The 22,920-nt window shown below is 45.6% G+C and overlaps 1 protein-coding gene across 2 annotated transcripts in view; it reads right to left on the bottom strand.

Moving 5' to 3' along the window:
* Nucleotides 1-2,812: 2,812 nt before the first annotated feature.
* LOC106585594 (bone morphogenetic protein 1) overlaps nucleotides 2,813-22,920 on the bottom strand; it is a 67,101-nt gene continuing 46,993 nt past the window's right edge. For both annotated transcript variants that reach the window (XM_014171981.3, XM_014171980.3), the window contains 12 exons: nucleotides 11,297-11,399; nucleotides 11,044-11,160; nucleotides 10,006-10,151; nucleotides 9,653-9,848; nucleotides 9,192-9,317; nucleotides 8,289-8,449; nucleotides 7,880-8,060; nucleotides 7,548-7,673; nucleotides 6,983-7,110; nucleotides 6,321-6,534; nucleotides 5,947-6,197; nucleotides 2,813-5,069 (listed from right to left, as the gene is read on the bottom strand). In XM_014171981.3, coding sequence (XP_014027456.3) covers nucleotides 4,935-5,069; nucleotides 5,947-6,197; nucleotides 6,321-6,534; nucleotides 6,983-7,110; nucleotides 7,548-7,673; nucleotides 7,880-8,060; nucleotides 8,289-8,449; nucleotides 9,192-9,317; nucleotides 9,653-9,848; nucleotides 10,006-10,151; nucleotides 11,044-11,160; nucleotides 11,297-11,399 — 1,884 coding nt within the window. In that variant the 3' untranslated portion in view covers nucleotides 2,813-4,934. The remainder of the gene's footprint in view (nucleotides 5,070-5,946; nucleotides 6,198-6,320; nucleotides 6,535-6,982; nucleotides 7,111-7,547; nucleotides 7,674-7,879; nucleotides 8,061-8,288; nucleotides 8,450-9,191; nucleotides 9,318-9,652; nucleotides 9,849-10,005; nucleotides 10,152-11,043; nucleotides 11,161-11,296; nucleotides 11,400-22,920) is intronic.

Below are 22,920 nucleotides of genomic sequence, written 5' to 3'. Positions count from 1 at the left end.
GTCTGTCCTAGGGTTGTAACACTCACTACAGAGTTCCAAACTCCCTATGGAAGCAACGTCAGCACAATAACTGTTTTGTCGGGAGCTTCATGAAATTGGTTTCCATGGCCGAGCAGCTGCACACAAGCCTAAGATCAACACGTGCAATGCCAAGCGTCGGCTGGAGTGTTGTAAAGCTCATCGCCACTGGACTTTGGAGCAATGGAAACACATTCTCTGGAGTGATGAACCACGCTTCACCATCTGGCAGTCCGACAGACTAATCTGGGTTTGGTGGATGCCAGAACACTACCTGCCCCAATGCATAGTGCCAACTGTAAAGTTTGGTGGAGCAGGAATAATGTTTTTTCATGGTTTGGGCTACAGCATGCAATTACATTCTAGACAATTCTGTGCTTCCAAATTTGTGGCAACAGTTAGGGGGAGGCCCTTTCCTTTTTCAGCATGACAATGCCCTCCCTCGTGCACAAACTGAGGTTCATGCAGAAATGGTTTGTCAAGATCACTGTGGAAGAACTTGACTGGCCTGCACAGAGCCCTGACCTCAACCCAATCAAACACCTTTGGGATGAATTGGAAGCCGACTGCGAGCCAGGCCTAATCAGTACCCAACCTTACTAATGCTCTTGTGGCTGAAATGGAAGCAGGTCCCATCAGCAATGTTCCAACATCTAGTGGAAAGCCTTCCCAGAAGAGTGGAGGCTGTTATAGCAGCAAAGGGGGGACCAACTCCATACTAATGCCCATGATTTTGGAATGAGTTGTTCGACGAGCAGGTGTCCACATACTTTTGGTCATGTAGTGTATTTACCACTACATTTTAAAGAATGGTTAAATTAGCTTTTTTTTTGAAAGCCCCCCCTAAAGTTTGTCTTCTGTTGCATTTAGGGGAGCTAACGTCTCATTCAGGGGAGCTTGGGACTGTAAGTTTATATCTACAAAACGATGATTCTGAGATAATTGGCTTTAAAGTTCCAAACCCTCATTGGTTTATCAACATGAATTGGGGTTATTTAGAGTATTATATAGCTAGAGACCATTTAACAAAACAAGGCTATGTCTATAACTCAAATTTGACAAAAATGCAAATAGAGCCTTATAGTCAAAAACTCTCGAAATAGCCTACCAAAATGTCGGAAATTATAAGCAGAAACATTTCCAAATTTGGCACAAAAAAAACCATTCTGCAGTCTTTGACTGTAGACTACAGTGTATTTTCTATATTTGCGTGTTAGGGTCGGGTGCGGGCCTCAGATTTTCACTTAATCATATAGTCTAGCGGTTACGGAGAGGTGAGGCTATTAGCAATTGTTGGAGGGTGTGAGTGAACAAACAGCTAGACCGCACACCACTAGTCTATGCCATGAGGCGAAAGACCAGGTCACAGCCATGATAAAAATGTCATAACACATGGCCTCATGTTATTATTGCTTAAATAATGTTTTTTAAGTTAGACTACATGATGAATCTGTAACTGGATTAAGGACTCTAATCAATCCACATTGCGTAAATTTCAGCTTTCCAGCGTGATTGAATTTTACAGGCAATGTTCCGCCTTTAGTGGCGACTGCATTCACCGTAAACGTTCCACATGTCGGCTCAATCGGAATTTACCTTTACCTTATGTCTATTGCGGAATCTGTAACACTTCAGTACATTATATGTCTAGACCTGTTGCTGTAAGCATTAAATAAAGAAGGTATGAGATGGAGGAAGAAGAAAAGTGGTTATTTTAATTCCCTTAATTTAAACTGATTTAAGAGTGATACTTGAAATGATATAGGTTTATGTTACATATAACCATCTAAGGTTCTAAGGCACACATTTCAACTGCACTTCTAATGCACTACCCACTTACTCTATCTGAGGAAATTATAGATGTTCTTGAAGGGCAAACATCCAAAAGAGATGTTATTTCACTGTTTTTGATTGCAAGTAGACTACTGCTCTTAACTACGGCTCAAGTTTTTAGAATCACACTTGTGTGTCCCCTTGTCCTTGGTTTGCAGCCCTTGCCTCCGATTTTGCTTGGTAACACCATATCTCACGGGAGCAGAGATACCACAATCAGTTTAGTGTGACGCTCAGTGAATTCGAGTGTCGCACTAAGCCGATTGTGACAGCTTAGACATGTCTTCTCTGGTGACAGTTAATAATTAATGATAAATAGCTCATGCGCAATTCATTTTTCATGTAAATCATTTGGCACACAAAGAACTGTTATTGACATAGATATCCACAAGCCACCTACTGTCTGATGACTAGTGTCTCTATTCAATCCGCATCGCGGAAGTTCAGCTTTACAGCGCGATTAAAATTTAAAGGCAATGTTCACCGTAAATGCTGCATATGTCGGCTCAATCTGAAATTACCTTTACATTTCTATTGCAGATCTGTAAAGCGATTCAATAGAGCCCTAAAGCACACAGCACCCTGACAGCTTATGTTCAACATTGTTTTGTACCTTTACTTAACTAGGCAAGTCAGTTAAGAACAAATTCTTATTTACAATGATGGCCTATAGCGGCCAAACCCGGCCAACGCTGGGCCAATTGTGCGCCTCCCTATGGGACTCCCAATCACGGCCGGATGTGATACAGCCTGGATTCGAACCAGGAACTGTAGTGACACACTGAATTGCAGTGCCTTAGACCGCTACACCACTTGCGAGCTCAATATGGAATATGATTAGATGTCTGTGCTTATATATCCTACTAGCGCTGTATGAGACAAGCTGATGTGATCATTTCATAATTTGTCATTACTGTTCATCAACCATGGCAGAAAATATAATATTTAGTTAATTAAATGATTCCAAGAATAATTGCTTTTTAATTTTACTGAACAGAACCATTGTATTTCCTGCTGAGCAAGAAAAAAAAAAATACAGATACTTTTCATATTAGCAGATTTAAAATGCACAAAGACAGGCTATGCTATTTGTTACTGTTAGATGTACAGATTTGGTTTCCAGTGAGCACAGCTAGTGTGAGTTCAGTCTATTTGGTGCCACCCTGAGGATTATTGCTTGATAACATTATCACTCATGCAACATGAATAATAAGGCAGTATTGTACAGAGCAAAACAGTGGCTGAACCATTATGTCAGAGGTCACTGGATATGTTCACAGGTCATCATTATTACAGATATGTTGAAACCAAATATAACCTGAAACTCAAACTAAACCCAGGAAATCATTTCAGAAGATGAAATGGTTAGCCTTTTTGTGGGGCTAAGAGTGTGTGATTGAATAACTGAAAATGCTTCGTCTTCATTGGTTTGTGGAGCTTGGCAGTCTCAGACCAATGTGCTTCAGGCTGTTAGAAAAGAATCAGTTCTGACTCCTGTGGAAGTATTTTCTCTCTACAGTGCCCAGGACTCTCAGCTAACCAGCACATGCTAAACACAGACAGCTGAAAAGAGACAGGAGCATATGACAGCATACAAACACACATAGCACTTACTTTGTTATCACAAGCACATCCATTGGTTTTTACAAATCCAACCATGCTAAACATCTGCATTGATTGGTTATAAAGGCAAAGACATTAAGTGACACAGCTGGCATTGTCAGTCAAATGAAAAAGAACCTGAAAATAGAGTGGGATAACAGTAATTGACATGTATTCAACATCAGTCTTGCTGCAAAATACCAACACTTTCATACTAGCATGGAATTCTGCAGTGCCCCACCATAAACAGATGATTATATTGTGCAATGTGTTGCTATGACAATGACTACTCAGACTTGCCAGCATCCAGAACCTTCTATTACAATAAAGGAGTCTCTGGCTTGCACCTGGAGATTATACTATCTATGGAGAGTTTTAGTCTAGTGGGAGAAAATCCTGCACATTAAAACTTTAGATCAACACTAAAACAGAAACCATATCTTTATTCCCCAATGTTACAGGGTACAAACAGCTCTCCAGCACGCCTGAGAAACTAAATGGAGCAATGAAAAAAAAATAATCAGGGAATAGAAGTGATTTGCATAAAAATGCATAAAAAATAAGTGAACTTGCATTTTACAAAATCTCATGAGTTCATGATTTGGAACAATTCACTGTAAAGTGCTTACTGATTTGAGGAAAGAATGTCACTTCCCTTTGAATAATCATACTCATTACAATTACACAGAGAGGTACAGCAATAGCCCCTCAATGGGCAAGCAATTACCAACCAGAAGACATGGGTCACATTTTATTTATTAGATAACTGCTTCCTTAATTTCCTTGTTAATGGTAATAATGAGAATCATGTACTGGTGGCCAGGACAATTCCAATTACACTTGCAATTCTCTAACATACAGTATCAAAACCTCAAGTCAAAGGTATTCCTCTAATCCTCTTACGGATTGGAATCCTTGAACAATAGGGATGGGGATGTGAGGAGAGGAGCTCTAGTATTCCGGAGGAGTGCGGCCGGGAGGTTGGGGTTGGCTAATCCCTCTGGAACTCTCTCCGGTCTCCTCCTCTTCTCCTTCTTCCCCCCTGGCATGGTGGGCTGGCCTGACAAAAGCAGGGATCTGTCCAGCTGATGCCTGCCTTCCTACAGGTCCTGAGAATCCACTGTTGTTCATTTAGCTCTCATTAGGAGGCATTTGTTTTTAAAATAAAATAAAAAATAAAAAACCTGGGGGTAGATAAACTTTCCCCCTGAATCCGCCTAAACCGAATATCCACCCACCCACCCCAATCATAACCATAAAAAAGGTAAAAACAAGGTCTACTGCAGAATGGCTTTACTCCTCACAGTCTGTCGGGGGCTGGAGCCCCTGGGAACTGAGGTGCGGTTGGTGGTCTTGCGGCTGTTCTGTCGTTTCTGAATAATCTTGGTGGCCGAAGGTTTCCGAGTGTCAGGCTGGCGCCTCCCCTGGGGGCCCCTCCGCTTGCCCCTCTTCCCCACCCGGCCCTTTCCGGCCCCCGCTGGTCACTTGCGCGAGTGCAGTGTGTCCTGGAACTTAGTGCTGGTGTAGCGGACATGGAAGCCTTTCTTGTTGATGGTGTCGTCAGAGTGGAACTTGATTACAATGGAGTCGCCGGCAGAGTAGATCTCCTCGGGAGGCTGGGGGAACAGAGGGGAAAAAAACACAGATTGAGTTAACGGCTGTCGGTTTCTGGCACTCTGACTGCACTTCAATTAAAACCAAATGATATCTCATAGATACAGACTGAGGGGACTGTAGCGTAAGGGAGGGGGAGGGCTGTTGGAGTGAACAACTTATTCTCCAATAAAACCCATAATGAGCTTTCCACCTTACTTTACAGTCTCAGTTTGCAATTTAGTCCAACATGTCTAAAAAAGGACTTGGAGGAAGTGGTAATTTTGGTACTGTGAGCATTATGTGCCCTCCAGCTCCTGCTAGAACTGATTTACAGTACCAGGCATCAGTAAAGTAGCTAGAGAGATAGAGAGACAGGCGTATTATTAAGTATGTTAAATGAAATCAAGGTTGTTCCATGGCCTATGGAGCTAACGTTTCAACTCCCCAGTGGCCTCATTGTTCCAGCTACCCCACACCCGCTGTAGCCTTAGCACTGATTCATTCTCAGTTACAGCTCAGTGCTGGAGACCATGATAGCCTATCACAAGCCAGCCAGGGCCTGCTCTTATTGAGCTCGGCTGCTACTGAAGCAATATTGTCCAACCCAGAGGAACACATCAACTTTAACAAAGTGATTAAAGATGGAGAGCGGAGTGGAAATCTTCACAACCATGGGGCCATTCTTTAACGCTCAAACACAGACACACAGTATTAAAGGTTATTCGACTGCAGAGGTAATTTTACACTGCCTCTGAAAGTGTTGTTTTAACACAGCTGCAGTGGTTCAATAAAACTAGGCCTGAATGAGAAATTATATTATGACAGTATATTGTTGGTGCTAGAAATTCTGTTGGGCAGAAAAAGCCTTTCAATAGATGAGGTTATCAGTGATTTTACCCCAGAGCCACAGTAGCGTCCCAGCCTTGGGGACTTGGTGTCAGCGCCATCAAAGAGCTCCATGTAGTCGTAGCCACAGTCAGCCTCCTCCTCGATTTCAAAGGTCTGGAATATGAGCTCCACCCCATAGCCTTTCTCAGCAGCAATCACCCACTGGCAGTCAGATGCACCGGGGTAGTTATTGTCCCCAAATTGAGCATGGGAGTACAGGTCTTTGGTCTTGACCTCAGCCTTGAGACGACCTCCACACTCTGGAGATAAACACCATAGACATCATTTAGAAGGAACTAACCAATGACAATTTATGAGAAACCACTGCAGTATTTATATTCACAAAGTGGGCTAGAGTCTAAGTTGTGATGGCAGTAATATACCTGCTGTGTGGGAGGCCTCGAAGCCCTTCTTCTGAACAGAGTTATCAGAGAAGAAGCGGATGAACATCTTGTTGGCGCTGGACATGATGGGAGGAGGCTTCTTGCTGCCACAGAAGCGACCCAGACTGGGGGCTTTGCTATCGCGCCCGTCATAGATCTCAATGTGGTCGTAGGCACACTCTAGATGGGCCTCCATGTCAATTTCATTGAAGGCCTAAGACAAAGCATGAGGGGAGAGAAATAAGGAAAGAAGGTCGCAGGTATACAGCCTGTTTTACAAAAGCTAGAATAGCGGAGTATGAAATATAATGGTTCCCTATCAGGGTAATAACCTTAAGAAACCAATTGGAATAAAGAGCATAAACACATGCAATCACTTTTCATTGGGTAGGCCAAGTTAACCATATTCAAAAATCTGAGATATGTACAGTCTGCCATGGACTGTACACATACAAACGGTATGATTGTGACAGAAGGGAGAGAGAGATTTGCGGTTAGGGGATTGTTTCAATCAAGCAGAGGCTGTGGTGCTCAGTACAGTACAGTGCAAAGTCCTCAATGGTTTCCACAGTTCACCCAAACACATGCATACCCATACCTACACACACACACATGCAATCTGTATGTTAAGACTGTAGAGAGAGTTGGAGGGGGACACATACGATTTTGATGCGATGGCCTGCGATGGTGGAGAGTGCCCAGGTGCATGCCTTCTTGCTGGGGTATTTATCTGGCCAATTGGGGCTTGTGATAGTGCCAGTCACACTGTTCACAACGTGATCACAGCCGGCTGGAAAAATACATCCACAAGATCAACATCGCTCCCCTGTATCATTACTGCTCCACACAGGCCAATGTTCAAACTCCACTCAGGAGCTGCACTGTGGTACTTGGCACAAGGGAGTGTGTACTTGCTCTCCTCCAATCATTGCAATAGGAAGGCATCCACTGGAGGCTGTTGAGGGGAGGACAGCTCATAATAATGTCTGGAACGGAGCCAATGGAATGGCATCAAACACATGGAAACCATGTGACTGATGCATTTGATACCATTCCACTTATTCCACTCCAACCATTATCTGTCTCCACAATTAAGGTGCCACCAACCTCCTGTGAAGTCATCCCCCTAAAAATAACCTCCAGAGCTCCAACCCGCATAAAATACATAAACCCAGAATCAATGTGCCAGTGGGTCTCAGTTTCAGTGTGCAGGTGGCCGATCGGTACCTTCTTTGCAGTCGTGTTTGTTCTCGTGCAGCACAAAGCCACTGCGGCACTGACAGCTGTAGCTTCCGAAGGTGTTGACACACTCGTGTTGGCAGCCTCCATTCTCCTTTGAGCACTCGTCTTTGTCTGGGGACATAAAGGGACACTACCTTCGTGAACGTTTCTCCCACACTACCACCCTGCCATTAGAACTCAAACACACTTGTGGGGTCGAATTGATTAACCTTCACTCATACACACAGAAACAGACTCTTGGAGGGAAAGACACACACACACACACACACACACACACACACACACACACACACACACACACACACACACACACTCACCTGAGAAGAACTGAGCTTTGAATCCCTTCTTGGAGACTGTGTTGTCTGACTTAAACTCAATGCGCATGTTGTTGTACTGAGAGGTGATGGCCTCAGGTTTCTCTGCTCCACAGAATTTCCCATGTAGCCTTGAGTCTGCTGAGAGCCCACTGCGCACCTCCACATAGTCATATTTACACACCTGGACAGAGAAGCATCAGGTCATTACAACATGAAACATTTGGGAATGCAATTACAATTTGTACACAAATACGATGCACAGGAATATATACTATTACAAAGTACAATATAAGGACAACATTCTGTACTCTATGACAGACAGGAGGACAGATCCATGATGACACCACTAAGGCCCATGGAGATAGAACAAACCCAACCTGTGCACAGTCATAATAACCTCGGTGCTTACGTCATTGCCCTCCGTCTCAAAGACGTCAAAGAGCAGGGTGATGCGGTACTGTGTGGGCGCCACCAGCTGCCAGATACAGTTCTTGTTAGGGGGGTACTCTCTAGGCCAGCCTGGACTGGTGATGGAGCCGTTCAGTTTGGTGATGAAACCTCCACATGCAGCTAAACACACAGACAGACACATGTCCATATGAGAGAAGACCAGGACAATGGTTAAGATGTGCCTAAACTTCATATGGTTAGAAGGATAAAATGGTGTATATAAAAAAGGTGTATCAATGACCATCTATCTATATTGGTGGGATTTTATCCCCCAAAAAGCTTAAAAGCACAATGTATGTCATCCAAAAAGGTTAAGCTGGGTATTATTTAACCATTGAGGATAATTTTCTAACAGACAACCTGCTATATTTTTACCAAAAGCTGAAACATGTAGAAATGAATGTCACCCAAAAGGGTTAAGTTGGATAATTTTTCAACGTTTGAAGAACATGTCATAGCACGCCTCCTCTAGAGGCAGACAGTGGTCAGGTTTGTAAAACGAAAAGGTAAAACAATAAACCCCTGCATCAGCAGCACTTCTGTCTGTTTCTAATTTACAGATGATGGTTGAATTAGTCAGGATGTTTTCAACACTTGCTTTGGGCTCTGATTACCTGTGAAGTTGGGGTTGAATTTTGGTAGGGTGAGGGCAACAAATACAACCCCATTGGGTTGCAAAAAATCCAAATGACGAACTGTTGAGTACACAAATCTCTGGAGCTATTTTTTCTAGCTACTGTATGTGGGGCAACTGGTGTATTTGGGGGGCAGTGACTAAAGAACAGCACTGAACTGCATCACTGTGTGACCTGCAGTAGAGGAGGCATTATTGAGCAGGCTCTGGTCAGTATTCTGTACTCACCCTCACAGCTGCGCTTGTCGGCAGCCAGCTCATAGCCCGGGTCACAGGCACACTTGTAGCTGCCCAGTGTGTTGACACAGCGTTGCTCACAGCGACCATTGTCTGGCTTGGAGCACTCGTCCATCTCTACAACCACCACAACAACAACAGGTTAGCGCCCTTTACATGGCCTCACAACTCATTAGCCTACAAGTGCATCCCTCCAAAACTAAACCAAAGATAGATATTAAAAGGTCACAAATGATGAATGACGAAATTGTCTGTCCTGAATTATATATAATTTAACAAAACCAATCATGACAGAATTATCAAATTACTCAAAATTCACCTTGTAATGACATGATGCTGAGAGATTCATTACTATGAAACTTAGGCTGGTAATTTCTACAACAAGGGCATATGCCATCAGCAATGACTCTCTGGGTGTTTATTTATACAGTACAAAACCCTTGAGATCTGACCTTTGAAAAAGTTGGCAGCGAAGCCAGCCTTATTGACAGAGCCATCAGACACAAACTTCATCCAGAGCTGGTTGGAACTGGTCTTAATGTCATCTGGCTTGTCGTAACCACAGAAGCGTCCCACCAGTGGGCTGTTCTCGGAGTTCCCATCCCTCACCTCCAGGTAGTCATAGGCACAGCTGTCATGCCTCTCAATCTAAGAAAGGGATGGGTAAATGGGACAAGGTTAGAACTTCCAAGTCATTTTCATTCCTCATACACAAAGGTTGCAGAGGGCAATGATGTAGCGGTATGTAAAAATGTGATAATGGATAAGGGGGTGAAAGGAACAAGTAGAGGCCCGTATCTCTTACCTCAAAGGACTGGAAGGTCAGGCCGACGTGGAAGCCTTGAGACACACTGATCTTCCATATGCACACCTTGTTGGGCCGATAGTCGTCTGGGTAGTTAGGAGACTGGATCTGTCCGTTATCCTTCTTCACCTCTCCTCCACAGATGGCTGAATGGCAGAGAACATGCAGTGACGTCATAGCTATCTATCATCATCACATTTCTTTCAATGGGTTTTGTTTGATGGATTTCATAATGTGGATTAAATTAAATGGTTCCTATATTCAATACACCATGCTCTACAGCAGGGGGGGAGTAAAGTACGGCCCACGGGCCTTAGCCGGCTCATCGGGCACTTCAATTTACCCCTTTTTTCATGGTATACAATTGGTAATTACACTCTTGTCGCATCGCTGCAACTTCCGTACGGACTCGGGAGAGGAGAAGGCCGAGAGCCGTGCGTCCTCCAAAACACGACCCAGCCAAGCCGCACTGCTTCTTGACACAATGCCCGCTTAACCTGGAAGCCACCCGCACCAATGTGTCGGAGGAAACACTGTACACCTGGCGACCTTGTCAGCGTACATGCGCCCGGATCGCCACAGGAGTCACTAGAGCGCGATGGGACAAGGAAATCTCAGCCTGCCAAACCCTCTCCTAACCCGGACGACGCTGGGCCAATTAGACCCCACGGCCAGCTGTGACACAGCCTGGGATCGATGCAGTACCTTAGACCCCTGCGCCACTCAGGAAGCCCCTGCAAATTGATTTTAACGAACAATTGGTCCCCCAAAAAATGCGTCCCTCCGTTGAATTTGAAAATCCCGATGTGGCCCTCGAGCCAAAAAGTTTGCCCAACCCTGCTTTACAGTCTGGATACAATGTTACAATGAGCCAAGCTGATGTGCTGGATACATCAGCGTGGAGGCAGCCAGACTTGGGGATTTGACAGAATCACTGAGCTGCTTTCAGGCATGTTGTTCAATCTGTGACCCATGTGGCCAGTCAGTCAGCTGAGCTGTGTTGTTATGGGGCTGCTGGGGATTGGGCTCTGGCCTTACCTTCATACACAGCGGAGAAGCCCTTCCCCACCCAGTTACTGCTGCTGCGGAACTCGATCCACAAACGGCTGTCGGTGGAGATGATTGGTTCAGGCAGCTTATCCCCACAGAAACGACCTGGAAGACACACACCAGACCACCTTATTACACTCAGAACTACCTTTTGGTCCAGACACACTTGTGTTACATTTAAGTTTATTTTCAGCATCACTTTACCATAGTGTATGGGTCTAAGACATTCTTAAATCCTAACCTTTCAGAGGGGCTTTCCTGGAGTATCCATCTCTGATCTCAACATGGTCATACCAACACAGGTGACTCCTGTACAGATCCATGGAGGTGAAGTTCAGAATGATCTTAAAAACCAAGAGAGCATGATGGTTACTGACCAAATACAGTCCAAACAGTTTCAACATGAGAAGAAAACAAAAATCCAGTGCAGACTTTAAAATTGAGATTTTCTAAGATTATATCATCCTAAGGAAAACGTAGTTATGAATATAACTACTGTTCCCTGAAGGAGGGAATGAGGTATAACATACTGTGGGGAGTCAACAACCAATTATATTCACCTGAAGAAAATTGAAATTACACCCAACGGGCCAATGAATGCCGAGCCCGCCCTCGGAAGCCTTACCTTCCTGGCAATAATACTTGCATTAATTTCCTCAATTCAGTACTGCTCTTCAGTGATCCCAAACCCTCTGACGGCATGTGGCCAAAATATGTTATACTTCGTTCCCGCCTTCAGGGAACTGTAGTTATATTCATAACTGTACCTTCCCTTTCAGTCGGTCACTCTGTATAACATTCTATGGGGACATACAATCACGCCCCAAGCCAGCTCAGAGGGTACCAAACTAGCAGGCCCACATATCCAAAAAGGGGTTACAGAAGCCACCTTTTTCCCTAATACTTACGCGAGAAGCCTGAACTGTCAAAGCCCAATATAGGGAACCAGAACCTACTACAAATTGGCCATGCGCACTGACACGCTGCCACTGCAGCCCAAGTCCATAGACCCCATGGTTCCAATAATAATACTTACCTTGCCATCCTGAAATGCCAGTACTCATGCAAGAAACCGCAAGTCCAAAACAACAGAACACCTGTCGTGACTTGGTAAAGCGCACATGCGTGCTCCATAGTGTGCTGCATCAGCAGCCTGAGGCTCAAACCCACAGCAAACCTGCAGTAATCTGGAAACTGTGTACTCGCCGCTGCCATGGCAGACCAAGGCTCAAATCCACAGGAAACTGTGGTAACCATGATAATGCCCTCTTTACGCACTGCCGCACCATAAGGCTCAAACCCATAGGGAACTGTGGTAACCCGGATAAATGTGCAACCTGCGCACTGCATAAGACCCACTCCCGGACCCAGACATAAGAACACTATGAGCCACACTGGGACAGTTACATCCATATGATAAAACCTCGAAAAGGTATGTGGGGAATGCCCATGAAGCTGCCACACCCCTAGTAGAGTTAGCACACACACACACACACACCGCTAGGCAACCCTTGTTCGTTACTGTCACATGCCAGGGAGATAGCCTCCACAGTCCAAAGACGTTGCTTAAAAGCACCCTATCCAGAGCTGGATTAGCAAAACAGACAAAAAGATGGTCACAAACATGGATATCCTTGGTCCTATCCATCCATATAAGTGAGTAACGCGTGCACCGGATACAGGCCATGCAACCTCCATTGTTCACTGGAAACAAACTGAGGAGGTTAAAAAAGGAACAGCTCAAAAGCCAGGAACCTGTAAGACTTAGGCGTAACCTAGGAAGTAAAAGCTGCATTAGGACATAACATCACTTTGAAGTCGCTAAGTGCAAACTCCAAACAGGAAGGGTGTACTGATAGCGCGTGGAGATTCCCAATGCGCTTGGCCGGTGGCAAGGCCATGAAAAGGGCAGTCTTGTAGAAAATTACCTTCAGGTCCACAGACTCCAATGGTTCAAAGGGAGGCTCAAACAGTGTGTCCAGGACCAACACCAGGTCCCAGGTCGGTGCCATAGGCTTAGACACTGGTCTGAGCCACAGCATGCATTTCAGGAACCACACCACTAGAGGATGAGACCCAGGGGTAGGGCAGTCAATCCCTACATGACACGCCGAGATGGCAGCCATATAAATCTTCAATGTGGACAATGAAAGGCCCTGCTCAAAAAGCACTTGCAAGAACATCAAAATGTCCACCAAAGAGCTTTGAAAAGGAGAACTCCATCAACATGACATCAACCCTCAAACGCGCACCACTTATATATGTATATAACCCTCTCGTAGAGGGCGCATGTGCCGACTGTATAGTTTTAATCACGTTTGAGGGTAAACCCGTAGCTGTCAAATTCAACTTTTCAAGGGCCAAACCCACATCTTTGGTTGTGGGTGCCAAACTCTCTGTCCCGACGACATGGAACACTCCACGGGTCCCCGCCCTACAAGCGGATGATCTCCGGGAACCAGGGTTATCTGGGCCAATGGGGAGCCACCATAATCAACAACAGACCCTGCTAACGGACCCTCTCCATGGTGGCCTGAATCAGGTCCACCGGAGGAAACGCATAGAGCAGGGTCCGAGGTCACTGATATGCCAAAGCATCCGTTCCCAACCGAGCGCCCAGATCCCTCATTGAGAAGAACAGACAACAATGCGCGTTTTCTCGCATTGCGTAAAGATCTACCTTGGCCCTGCCGAACCGGTCCCATATCTGGACAACCACCGTGGGGTGCAGTCTCCCCTCCGTAGAGATAGGACCCTCCCCCCCGGAAAGTAGATCCGCACCCACGTTGAGAGACCTGGGAAGATATGTCGTCCTGAGTGACAGGAAATGTGCACTGCTCCATACGAGCAGATAATGGGCCAGGTTTTGGAGAGAGAGAGACCACGTCCCCCACTGCCTGTTGATGAATACCGTCGCTGTCCAGTTGTCGGACCTTACCAACACATGCTGGCCCTCCAACGTTGGAAAGAAACGCCTCAGCACTAGCAAAACAGTCAGTAGCTCTAGGTAATTGATATGCAGCGCCTTTGCGCTGATGATCAAATCCCTCTTTCCGAGTACCCCACACACAGCGCTCCCCATCCCAGTAAGTTATCAACCACCGGGACACTACCTGACAAATGAGAACCCCTTTCCACAGCAGTCGTGGGTCCCTCCAAGAAGTCAACGCCCTTAGGCACGACTGGGATACCTTGAGCAACCGAAGGCAGTGGTGAGATGCATCCAGATGCATAGCAATTACCCAGTGCTGAAACAGACACATCAACAGAAGTCCCAGAAGCACCACAGCTATCAGAGGGCATCAAACCCAATAACGAAAAGGCACAAGCGAAAAAAGTGCCCCAGCTGAATCCATGCCAGAAGAGCATATTGAGAACAGAGTCCAGACGAGACCCAGTAACTGAATGCGCTGAGCCAGAGTCAAACAACTTTTTTTCTGATTCACTATGAACCCCAGAGACTGAATATGGGAAACCAGCGTGGCAGTGTGGAGCTCCACCTGTTCGCTCGACTCCGCTACGACCAGCCAATACTCTGATCCCTGTCACCGCACAAGTGCCAAAGCCACCTCCACCACCATAGAAAAGGTGCAGGGCAAAAGGGAAAGCCCGAAAGGCAGGACCAGAAACTCGTAAGCCACACCCTTGAAATGAAACCTCAGAAACGTTCTATAGAGAATATGCATACACATAAAAAAATATTAATCCTTCAGGATGTGAACCAATCGCTGGGACTCAGCGACTGCAATAGCTCGCAAAGTGTGAGCTTTTTAAACTTCAAACCTTGAGGTTCTTATTTAAAACACGCAAGTCCAGGATGGGACGCAACGTTCCATCGCTCTTGGGAACTAACAAGCACTGGCTATACCAACCGCTCTGTACTTCTGACACAGAGACCACCCGAATAGCCTGCTTTTGAAGGAGAGAGTAAATCTCCTCTCTCAAGACAGGCGTTAGGACCTCGGGGACTATTGATGTAATGATGCAACGAAAAGGAGGAAGACGCATGGGCGAACTGCAGACCGTACCCTCTCATCACCGTCTTCATCACCCATGGTGAAACTGCACATGCCCACCACTGGACGGAGCATGCTGCCAATCTCCCATACATTATCTACTGAAGGGGCAAAGCACCAGCTTGAGGACTGGGATAATTAGGTTTTTCTACGATGCTTGTTCTCATATCCAACACTCTTGACAACTGTGTGTCTGAATGTGGGGAAGGAACTGTGTTTATTATGCCCACACCTGGACGATACCGTACTTTCGATACCCCTGAACACAGAGGAACCTTGGGTAGAAGCAATGTGCTTTAATGGTACCGAAGTTCTGATACCGAGCCCAAACCGGGTTTGGGGACTTCGGCAACTAGTAACTTGCCCCCATTGATCGAGCCACTTTGGAGCACTGCTACCACCGTAAATGCTTGGGGAGGAGGGCCCCAAGAACACTTCCAGTCCCCCAGCCTCCAGCTAGTGTCGCGAGGTCTGCTTTTGCACCCATACCGCGGAAGAATCCACTTTCACCCCACTCTCCTTCGACCCAGCACAGAGTCCGTGCCAAGACATCCACCGCTGCCCAGAAGCACAAAGACGGTCAAAAACAGACATCTAAGACACCCCTGGCCCAGGGAATCCCGCCTCTGGCCTGGACACTTTCCTTCACTCCTCAGGAACTGCCGAGCCTTGTGGGAAAAGTACTCGTAGAGCTGTGTCCTGATTTTGTTTCTCCTCGAAACAGGACTGTTTCATCCAAATACATCACCATCCACCAATATTTTACCCACAGCCAGGATAGTACAGCGGGACAGACGCAGCACAAAATCAGCAATAGCCCCGATTTCGTCGAGAAGCTCAGAAACCGGCTTCCCCGCCTCCATGGTCTTATTCAGTTCCTGCAGAAAATGTATATGATACAGTGCATTCGAGAAGTATGCAGACGCCTCCCCTTTTTCCACATTTTGTTCTCTTACAGCCTTATTATAAAATGGATAAACAAATAATAATAATCTCAATCTACATATAATACCCAATAATGACAAAGCAATAACAGGTTAAGACATTTTAGCAAATGTCAATAAAAATTGTTTTAATTATTTGCATAAGTATTCAGACCCTCTGCTATTAGACTCGAAATTGAGCTCAGGTGCATCCTGTTTCCATTTATCATCCTTGAGATGTTTCTACAACTGATTGGAGTCCACCTGTGATAAAATTGTATTGATTGGACATGATTTGGAAACGCACACACCTGTCTATATAAGGTCCCACAGTTGACAGTGCATGTCAGAGCATAAACCAAGCTATGAGGATTAAGGAATTATCCGTAGAGGTCTGAAAAATAATTGTGTGGAGGCACAGATATGGGGAAGGGTACCAAAAAAGTTCTGCTGCATTGAAGGTCGTCAAGAACACAGTGGCCTCCATCATTCTTAAATGGAAGAAGTTTAGAACCGCCCGGCCAAACAGCAATCGGAGGAGAAGGGCCTTGGTTAGAGAGGTGACCAAGAACCCAATGGTCACTCTGACAGAGCTCCAGAGTTCCTCTGTGGAGATGGGAGAACCTTCCAGAAAGACAACCATCTCTGGAGCAATCCACCAATCAGGCCTTTATGGTAGAGTGGTCAGACGGAAGCCGCCACTCAGTAAAAGGCACCTAAATGACTCTCAGACCATGAGAAACAAGATTCTCTAGTCTGATGAAACCAAGATTGAACTCTTTACTCTTTGGCCTGAATGCCAAGCGTCATATCTGGAGCAAACCTAACGCAAACATTACCGTGAACCATGGTGGTGGCAGCATCATGCGGTGGGGATGTCTTTCAGCGGCAGAGACTTGGAGACTAGTCAGGATCGAGGTAAAGATGAACAGAGCAAAGCACAGAGATCCTTGATGAAAACCTGCTCCAGAGCGCTCAGGAACTCAGACTGGGGCGAAGGTTCACCTTCCAACAGGACAACGACCCTAAGCACACAGTCAAGACAGCGCAGGAGTGGCTTCAGGACAAGTCTCTGAATGTCCTTGAGTGGTCCAGCAAGAGCCCGGACTTGAACCCGATTGAACATCTCTGGAGAGACTTGCAAATAGCTGTGCAGCGACACTCCCCATCCAACCTGACAGCGCTTGAGTGGATCTGCAGAAATTAATGGGAGAAACTCCCCAAATACAGGTGTGCCAAGCTTGTAGCGTCATACCCAAAAAGACTCAAGGCTCTAATCGCTGCCAAAGGTGCTTCAACAAAGTACTGAGTAAAGGGTCTGGATACTTACTTAAATGTGATATTTCAGTTATTTCTTTTTAATACATTTGCAAAAATTTAATTATGGGGTATTGTGTGTAGATAGATCAGGGGAAAAAAATTATTTAATACATTTTAGACAAAGGCCGTAACGTAACAAAATGGAAAAAGGCAAGTGGTCTGAATACTTCCCGAATGCATTGTACATCTGCAGCATTGTGACCATATTCAATGACTAGGCCGCCACACCCTTAGCCTGGTACACTTTGTCCAGCTAATCCGCTGAGAACTGGCACTGTTTATTTGGAAGCACCGTGCTAGGATTAGCCCCATTGTTAGCCCCACAGGCTAAGAACACTACATGACCAAAAGTATGTGGACACCTGCTCGTCGAACATCTCATTCCAAAATGATGGGCATTAATATGGAGTTGGTCCCCCCTTTGCTGCTATAACAGCCTCCACTCTTCTGGGAAAGCTTTCCACTAGATGCGGGAACTTGCTTCCATTCAGCCACAAGAGCATTAGTGAGGTCGGGCACTGATGTTGGGCGATTAGGCCTGGCTCGCAGTTGGCATTCAAATTCATCCCAAAGGTGTTTGATGGGGTTCAGGTCAGGGCTCTGTGCAGGTCAGGGATCTACCTGCCTCCTGTTTCCGGTCACAACTTGCAGACTTGTTTACGTGCTGCTGTGCGTTTTGTTGCCAATCTTACTTTGCTACCTGACTACTTCACGGTTTTTACTTTTTCATTACCGTATATTTTTTGTTTTTCCCTCACTCAACTTTTTTCATTCAACTTTTTCACCCCGGCGGTTTTATCTGGACATGGTTCGTCAGGACTTCAAACAGCCGAAACTAAGTAACATTAACATGATGCCTTCTAATTGCAGTCGTTGTACTCATAATATACAGGAGAACGATCGCCTTACGGCGAGGATAGCTGTGCTGCAAGCCCAGCTTCAGACGCAATCGTTAGGCAAGGGCAATTTCAGTGTAGGAAAGGATGAAACGGCGTCTGTGCCACCAGTAAGTACAGATAGTAACGTTAGTATAAATCCCCTCGCACAGTCCCCGCAGCCGGACAACTTTCTCATGGCTTCTGGAGGGAAACGCTGTAGGAATGCTCAACCGGTGTCACTTATTCAGCCGACAGAAACTTTCAACCGGTTTTCCCCATTAAGCGAGTCGGAGTCAGAGGCCGAGACTTCTCTGGTCTCTGCTCCTCCCGTTATGGGGTCTGAGACGCCGAAGCCTCTCACCATTAGCTCTGACAAATTGAAAACCCTAGTCATTGGCGACTCCATTACCCGCAGTATTAGACTTCAAATGAATCATCCAGCGATCATACACTGTTTACCAGGGGGCAGGGCTACGTTAAGGCTAATCTAAAGACGGTGCGGGCTAAAGCTAAAACTGGCGAGTGTAGAGAGTATAGAGATATTGTTATCCATGTCGGCACCAACGATGTTAGGATGAAACAGTCAGAGGTCACCAAGCGCAACATAGCTTCAGCGTGTAAATCAGCTAGAAAGATGTGTCGGCATCGATTAATTGTCTCTGGCCCCCTCCCAGTTAGGGGGAGTGATGAGCTCTACAGCAGAGTCTCACAACTCAATCGCTGGTTGAAAACTGTTTTCTGCCCCTCCCAAAAGATAGAATTTGTAGATAATTGGCCCTCTTTCTGGGACTCACCAACAAACAGGGCCAAGCCTGGCCTGTTGAGGAGTGACGGACTCCATCCTAGCTGGAGGGGTGCTCTCATCTTATCTACGAACATAGACAGGGCTCTAACTCCTCTAGCTCCACAATGAGATAGGGTGCAGACCAGGCAGCAGGCTGTTAACCAGCCTGCCAGCTTAGTGGAGTCTGCCACTAGCACAGTCAGTGTAGTCAGCTCAGCTATCCCCATTGAGACCGTGTCTGTGCCTCGACCTAGGTTGGGCAAAATTAAAGATGGCGGTGTTCGCCTTAGCAATCTCACTAGTATAAAGACCTCCTCCATCCCTGCCATTATTGAAAGAGCTTGTGATACCTCACATCTCAAAATAGGACTACTTAATGTTAGATCCCTCACTTCAAAGGCAGTTATAGTCAATGAACTAATCACTGATCATAATCTTGATGTGATTGGCCTGACTGAAACATGGCTTAAGCCTGATGAATTTACTGTGTTAAATGAGGCCTCACCCCCTGGTTACACTAGTGACCATATCCCCCGCGCATCCCGCAAAGGTGGAGGTGTTGCTAACATTTACGATAGCAAATTTCAATTTACAAAAAAAAAAAACAACAACGACGTTTTCGTCTTTTGAGCTTCTAGTCATGAAATCTATGCAGCCTACTCAATCACTTTTTATAGCTACTGTTTACAGGCCTCCTGGGCCATATGCAGCGTTCCTCACTGAGTTCCCTGAATTCCTATCGGACCTTGTGGTCATCGCAGATAATATTCTAATTTTTGGTGACTTTAATATTCACATGGAAAAGTCCACAGACCCACTCCAAAAGGCCTTCGGAGCCATCATCGACTCAGTGGGTTTGTCCAACATATCTCTGGACCTACTCACTGCCACAGTCATACTCTGGACTTAGTTTTGTCCCATGGAATAAATGTTGTGGATCTTAATGTTTTTCCTCATAATCCTGGACTATCGGACCACCATTTTATTACGTTTGCAATCGCAACAAATAATCTGCTCAGACCCCAACCAAGAAGCAATAAAAGTCGTGCTATAAATTCTCAGACAACCCAAAGATTCCTTGATGCCCTTCCAGACTCCCTCTGCCTGCCCAAGGACGTCAGAGGACAAAAATCAGTTAACCACCTAACCGAGGAACTCAATTTAACCTTGCACAATACCCTAGATGCAGTTGCACCCCTAAAAACTAAAAACATTTATCATAAGAAACTAGCTCCCTGGTATACAGAAAATACACGAGCTCTGAAGCAAGCTTCCAGAAAATTGGAACGGAAATGGCGCCACACCAAACTGGAAGTCTTCCGACTAGCTTGGAAAGACAGTACCGTGCAGTATCGAAGAGCCCTCACTGCTGCTCGATCATCCTATTTTTCCAACTTAATTGAGGAAAATAAGAACAATCCAAAATGTCTTTTTGATACTGTCGCAAAGCTAACTAAAAAGCAGCATTCCCCAAGAGAGGATGGCTCTCACTTCAGCAGTAATGAATTCATGAACTTCTTTGAGGAAAAGATCATGATCATTAGAAAGCAAATTACGGACTCCTCTTTAAATCTGCGTATTCCTCCAAAGCTCTGCTGTCCTGAGTCTGCACAACCCTGCCAGGACCTAGGATCAAGGGAAATACTAAAGTGTTTTAGCACTATATCTCTTGACACAATGATGAAAATAATCATGGCCTCTAAACCCTCAAGCTGCATACTGGACCCTATTCCAACTAAACTACTGAAAGAGCTGCTTTCTGTGCTTGGCCCTCCTATGTTGAACATAATAAACGGCTCTCTATCCACTGGATGTGTACCAAGCTCACTAAAAGTGGCAGTAATAAAGCCTCTCTTGAAAAAGCCGAATCTTGACCCAGAAATTATAAAAAAAACTATCGGCCTATATCGAATCTTCCATTACTCTCAAAAAATTTTGAAAAAGCTGTTGCGCAGCAACTCACTGCCTTCCTGAAGACAAACAATGTATACGAAACGCTTCAGTCTGGTTTTAGACCCCATCATAGCACTGAGACTGCACTTGTGAAGGTGGTAAATGACCTTTTAATGACGTCAGACCGAGGCTCTGCATCTGTCCTCGTGCTCCTAGATCTTAGTGCTGCTTTTGATACCATCGACCACCACATTCTTTTGGAGAGATTGGAAACCCAAATTGGTCTACATGGACAAGTTCTGGCCTGGTTTAGATCTTATCTGTTGGAAAGATATCCGTTTGTCTCTGTGAATGGTTTGTCCTCTGACAAATCAATTGTAAATTTCAGTGTTCCTCAAGGTTCCGTTTTAGGACCACTATTGTTTTCACTATATATTTTAACTCTTGGGGATGTCATTCGAAAACATAATGTTAAATTTCACTGCTATGCGGATGACACACAGCTGTACATTTCAATGAAACATGGTGAAGCCCCAAAATTGCCCTCGCTAGAAGCCTGTGTCTCAGACATAAGGAAGTGGATGGCTGCGAACTTTCTACTTTTAAACTCGGACAAAACAGAGATGCTTGTTCTAGGTCCCAAGAAACAAAGAGATCTTCTGTTGAATCTGACAATTAATCTGGATGGTTGTACAGTTGTCTCAAATAAAACTGTGAAGGACCTCGGCGTTACTCTGGACCCTGATCTCTCTTTTGAAGAACATATCAAGACTGTTTCAAGGACAGCTTTTTTCCATCTACGTAACATTGCAAAAATCAGAAACTTTCTGTCCAAAAATGACGCAGAAAAATGTATACATGCCTTTGTTACTTCTAGGTTGGACTACTGCAATGCTCTACTTTCCGGCTACCCGAATAAAGCACTAAATAAACTTCAGTTAATGCTAAATACGGCTGCTAGAATCCTGACTAGAACCAAAACATTTGATCATATTACTCCGGTGCTAGCCTCCCTACACTGGCTTCCTGTTAAGGCAAGGGCTGATTTCAAGGTTTTACTGCTAACCTACAAAGCATTACATGGGCTTGCTCCTACCCATCTTTCCAATTTGGTCCTGCCGTACATACCTACACGTACGCTACGGTCACAAGACGCGGGCCTCCTATTTGTTCCTAGAATTTCTAAGCAAACAGCTGGAGGCAGGGCTTTCTCCTATAGAGCTCAATTTTTATGGAATAGTCTGCCTACCCATGTGAGAGACGCAGACTCAGTCTCAACCTTTAAGTCTTTACTGAAGACATATCTCTTCAGTAGGTCCTATGATTAAGTGTAGTCTGGCCCAGGGGTGTGAAGGTGAACGGAAAGGCTGGAGCAACGAACCGCCCTTGCTGTCTCTGCCTGGCCGGTTCCCCTCTTTCCACTGGGATTCTCTGCCTCTACCCCTATTACAGGGGCTGAGTCACTGGCTTACTGGTGTTCTTCCATGCCGTCCCTGGGAAGGGTGCGTCACTTGAGTGGGTTGAGTCACTGATGTGGTCTTCCTGTCTGGGTTGGCGCCCCACCTTGGGTTGTGCCGTGACGGAGATCTTTGTGGGCTATACTCAGCCTTGTCCCGGGATGGTATGTTGGTGGTTGGAGATATCCCTCCAGTGGTGTGGGGGCTGTGCTTTGGCAAAGTGGGTGGGGTTATATCCTACCTATTTGGCCCTGTCCGGGGGTTTCATCGGATGGGGCCACAGTGTCTCCTGACCCCTCCTGTCTCAGCCTCCAGTATTTATGCTGCAGTAGTTTATGTGTCGGGGGGCTAGGGTCAGTCTGTCACATCTGGAGTATTTCTCGTCTTTTCCGGTGTCCTGTGTGAATTTAAATATGCTCTCTCTAATTCTCTCTTGGAGGACCTGAGCCCTAGGACTCGCTAGTGAGTGTTGCAACTGAGGACTGACAATTTTTACGCACTACCACTTTACGGCCGAGCCGTTCTTGCTCCTAGACATTTCCACTTCACAGTAACAGCACTTACAGTTGACTGGGGAAGCTCTAGCAGGGCAGA

Source organism: Salmo salar, chromosome 24, assembly GCF_965601325.2.
Source record: "Salmo salar chromosome 24, fSalSal1, whole genome shotgun sequence".
In the NCBI taxonomy this organism is placed as follows: Eukaryota; Metazoa; Chordata; class Actinopteri; order Salmoniformes; family Salmonidae; genus Salmo; species Salmo salar.
The sequence above is the reverse complement of the archived record's forward strand: the minus strand, read 5'-3'. Positions and strand labels throughout refer to the sequence as shown.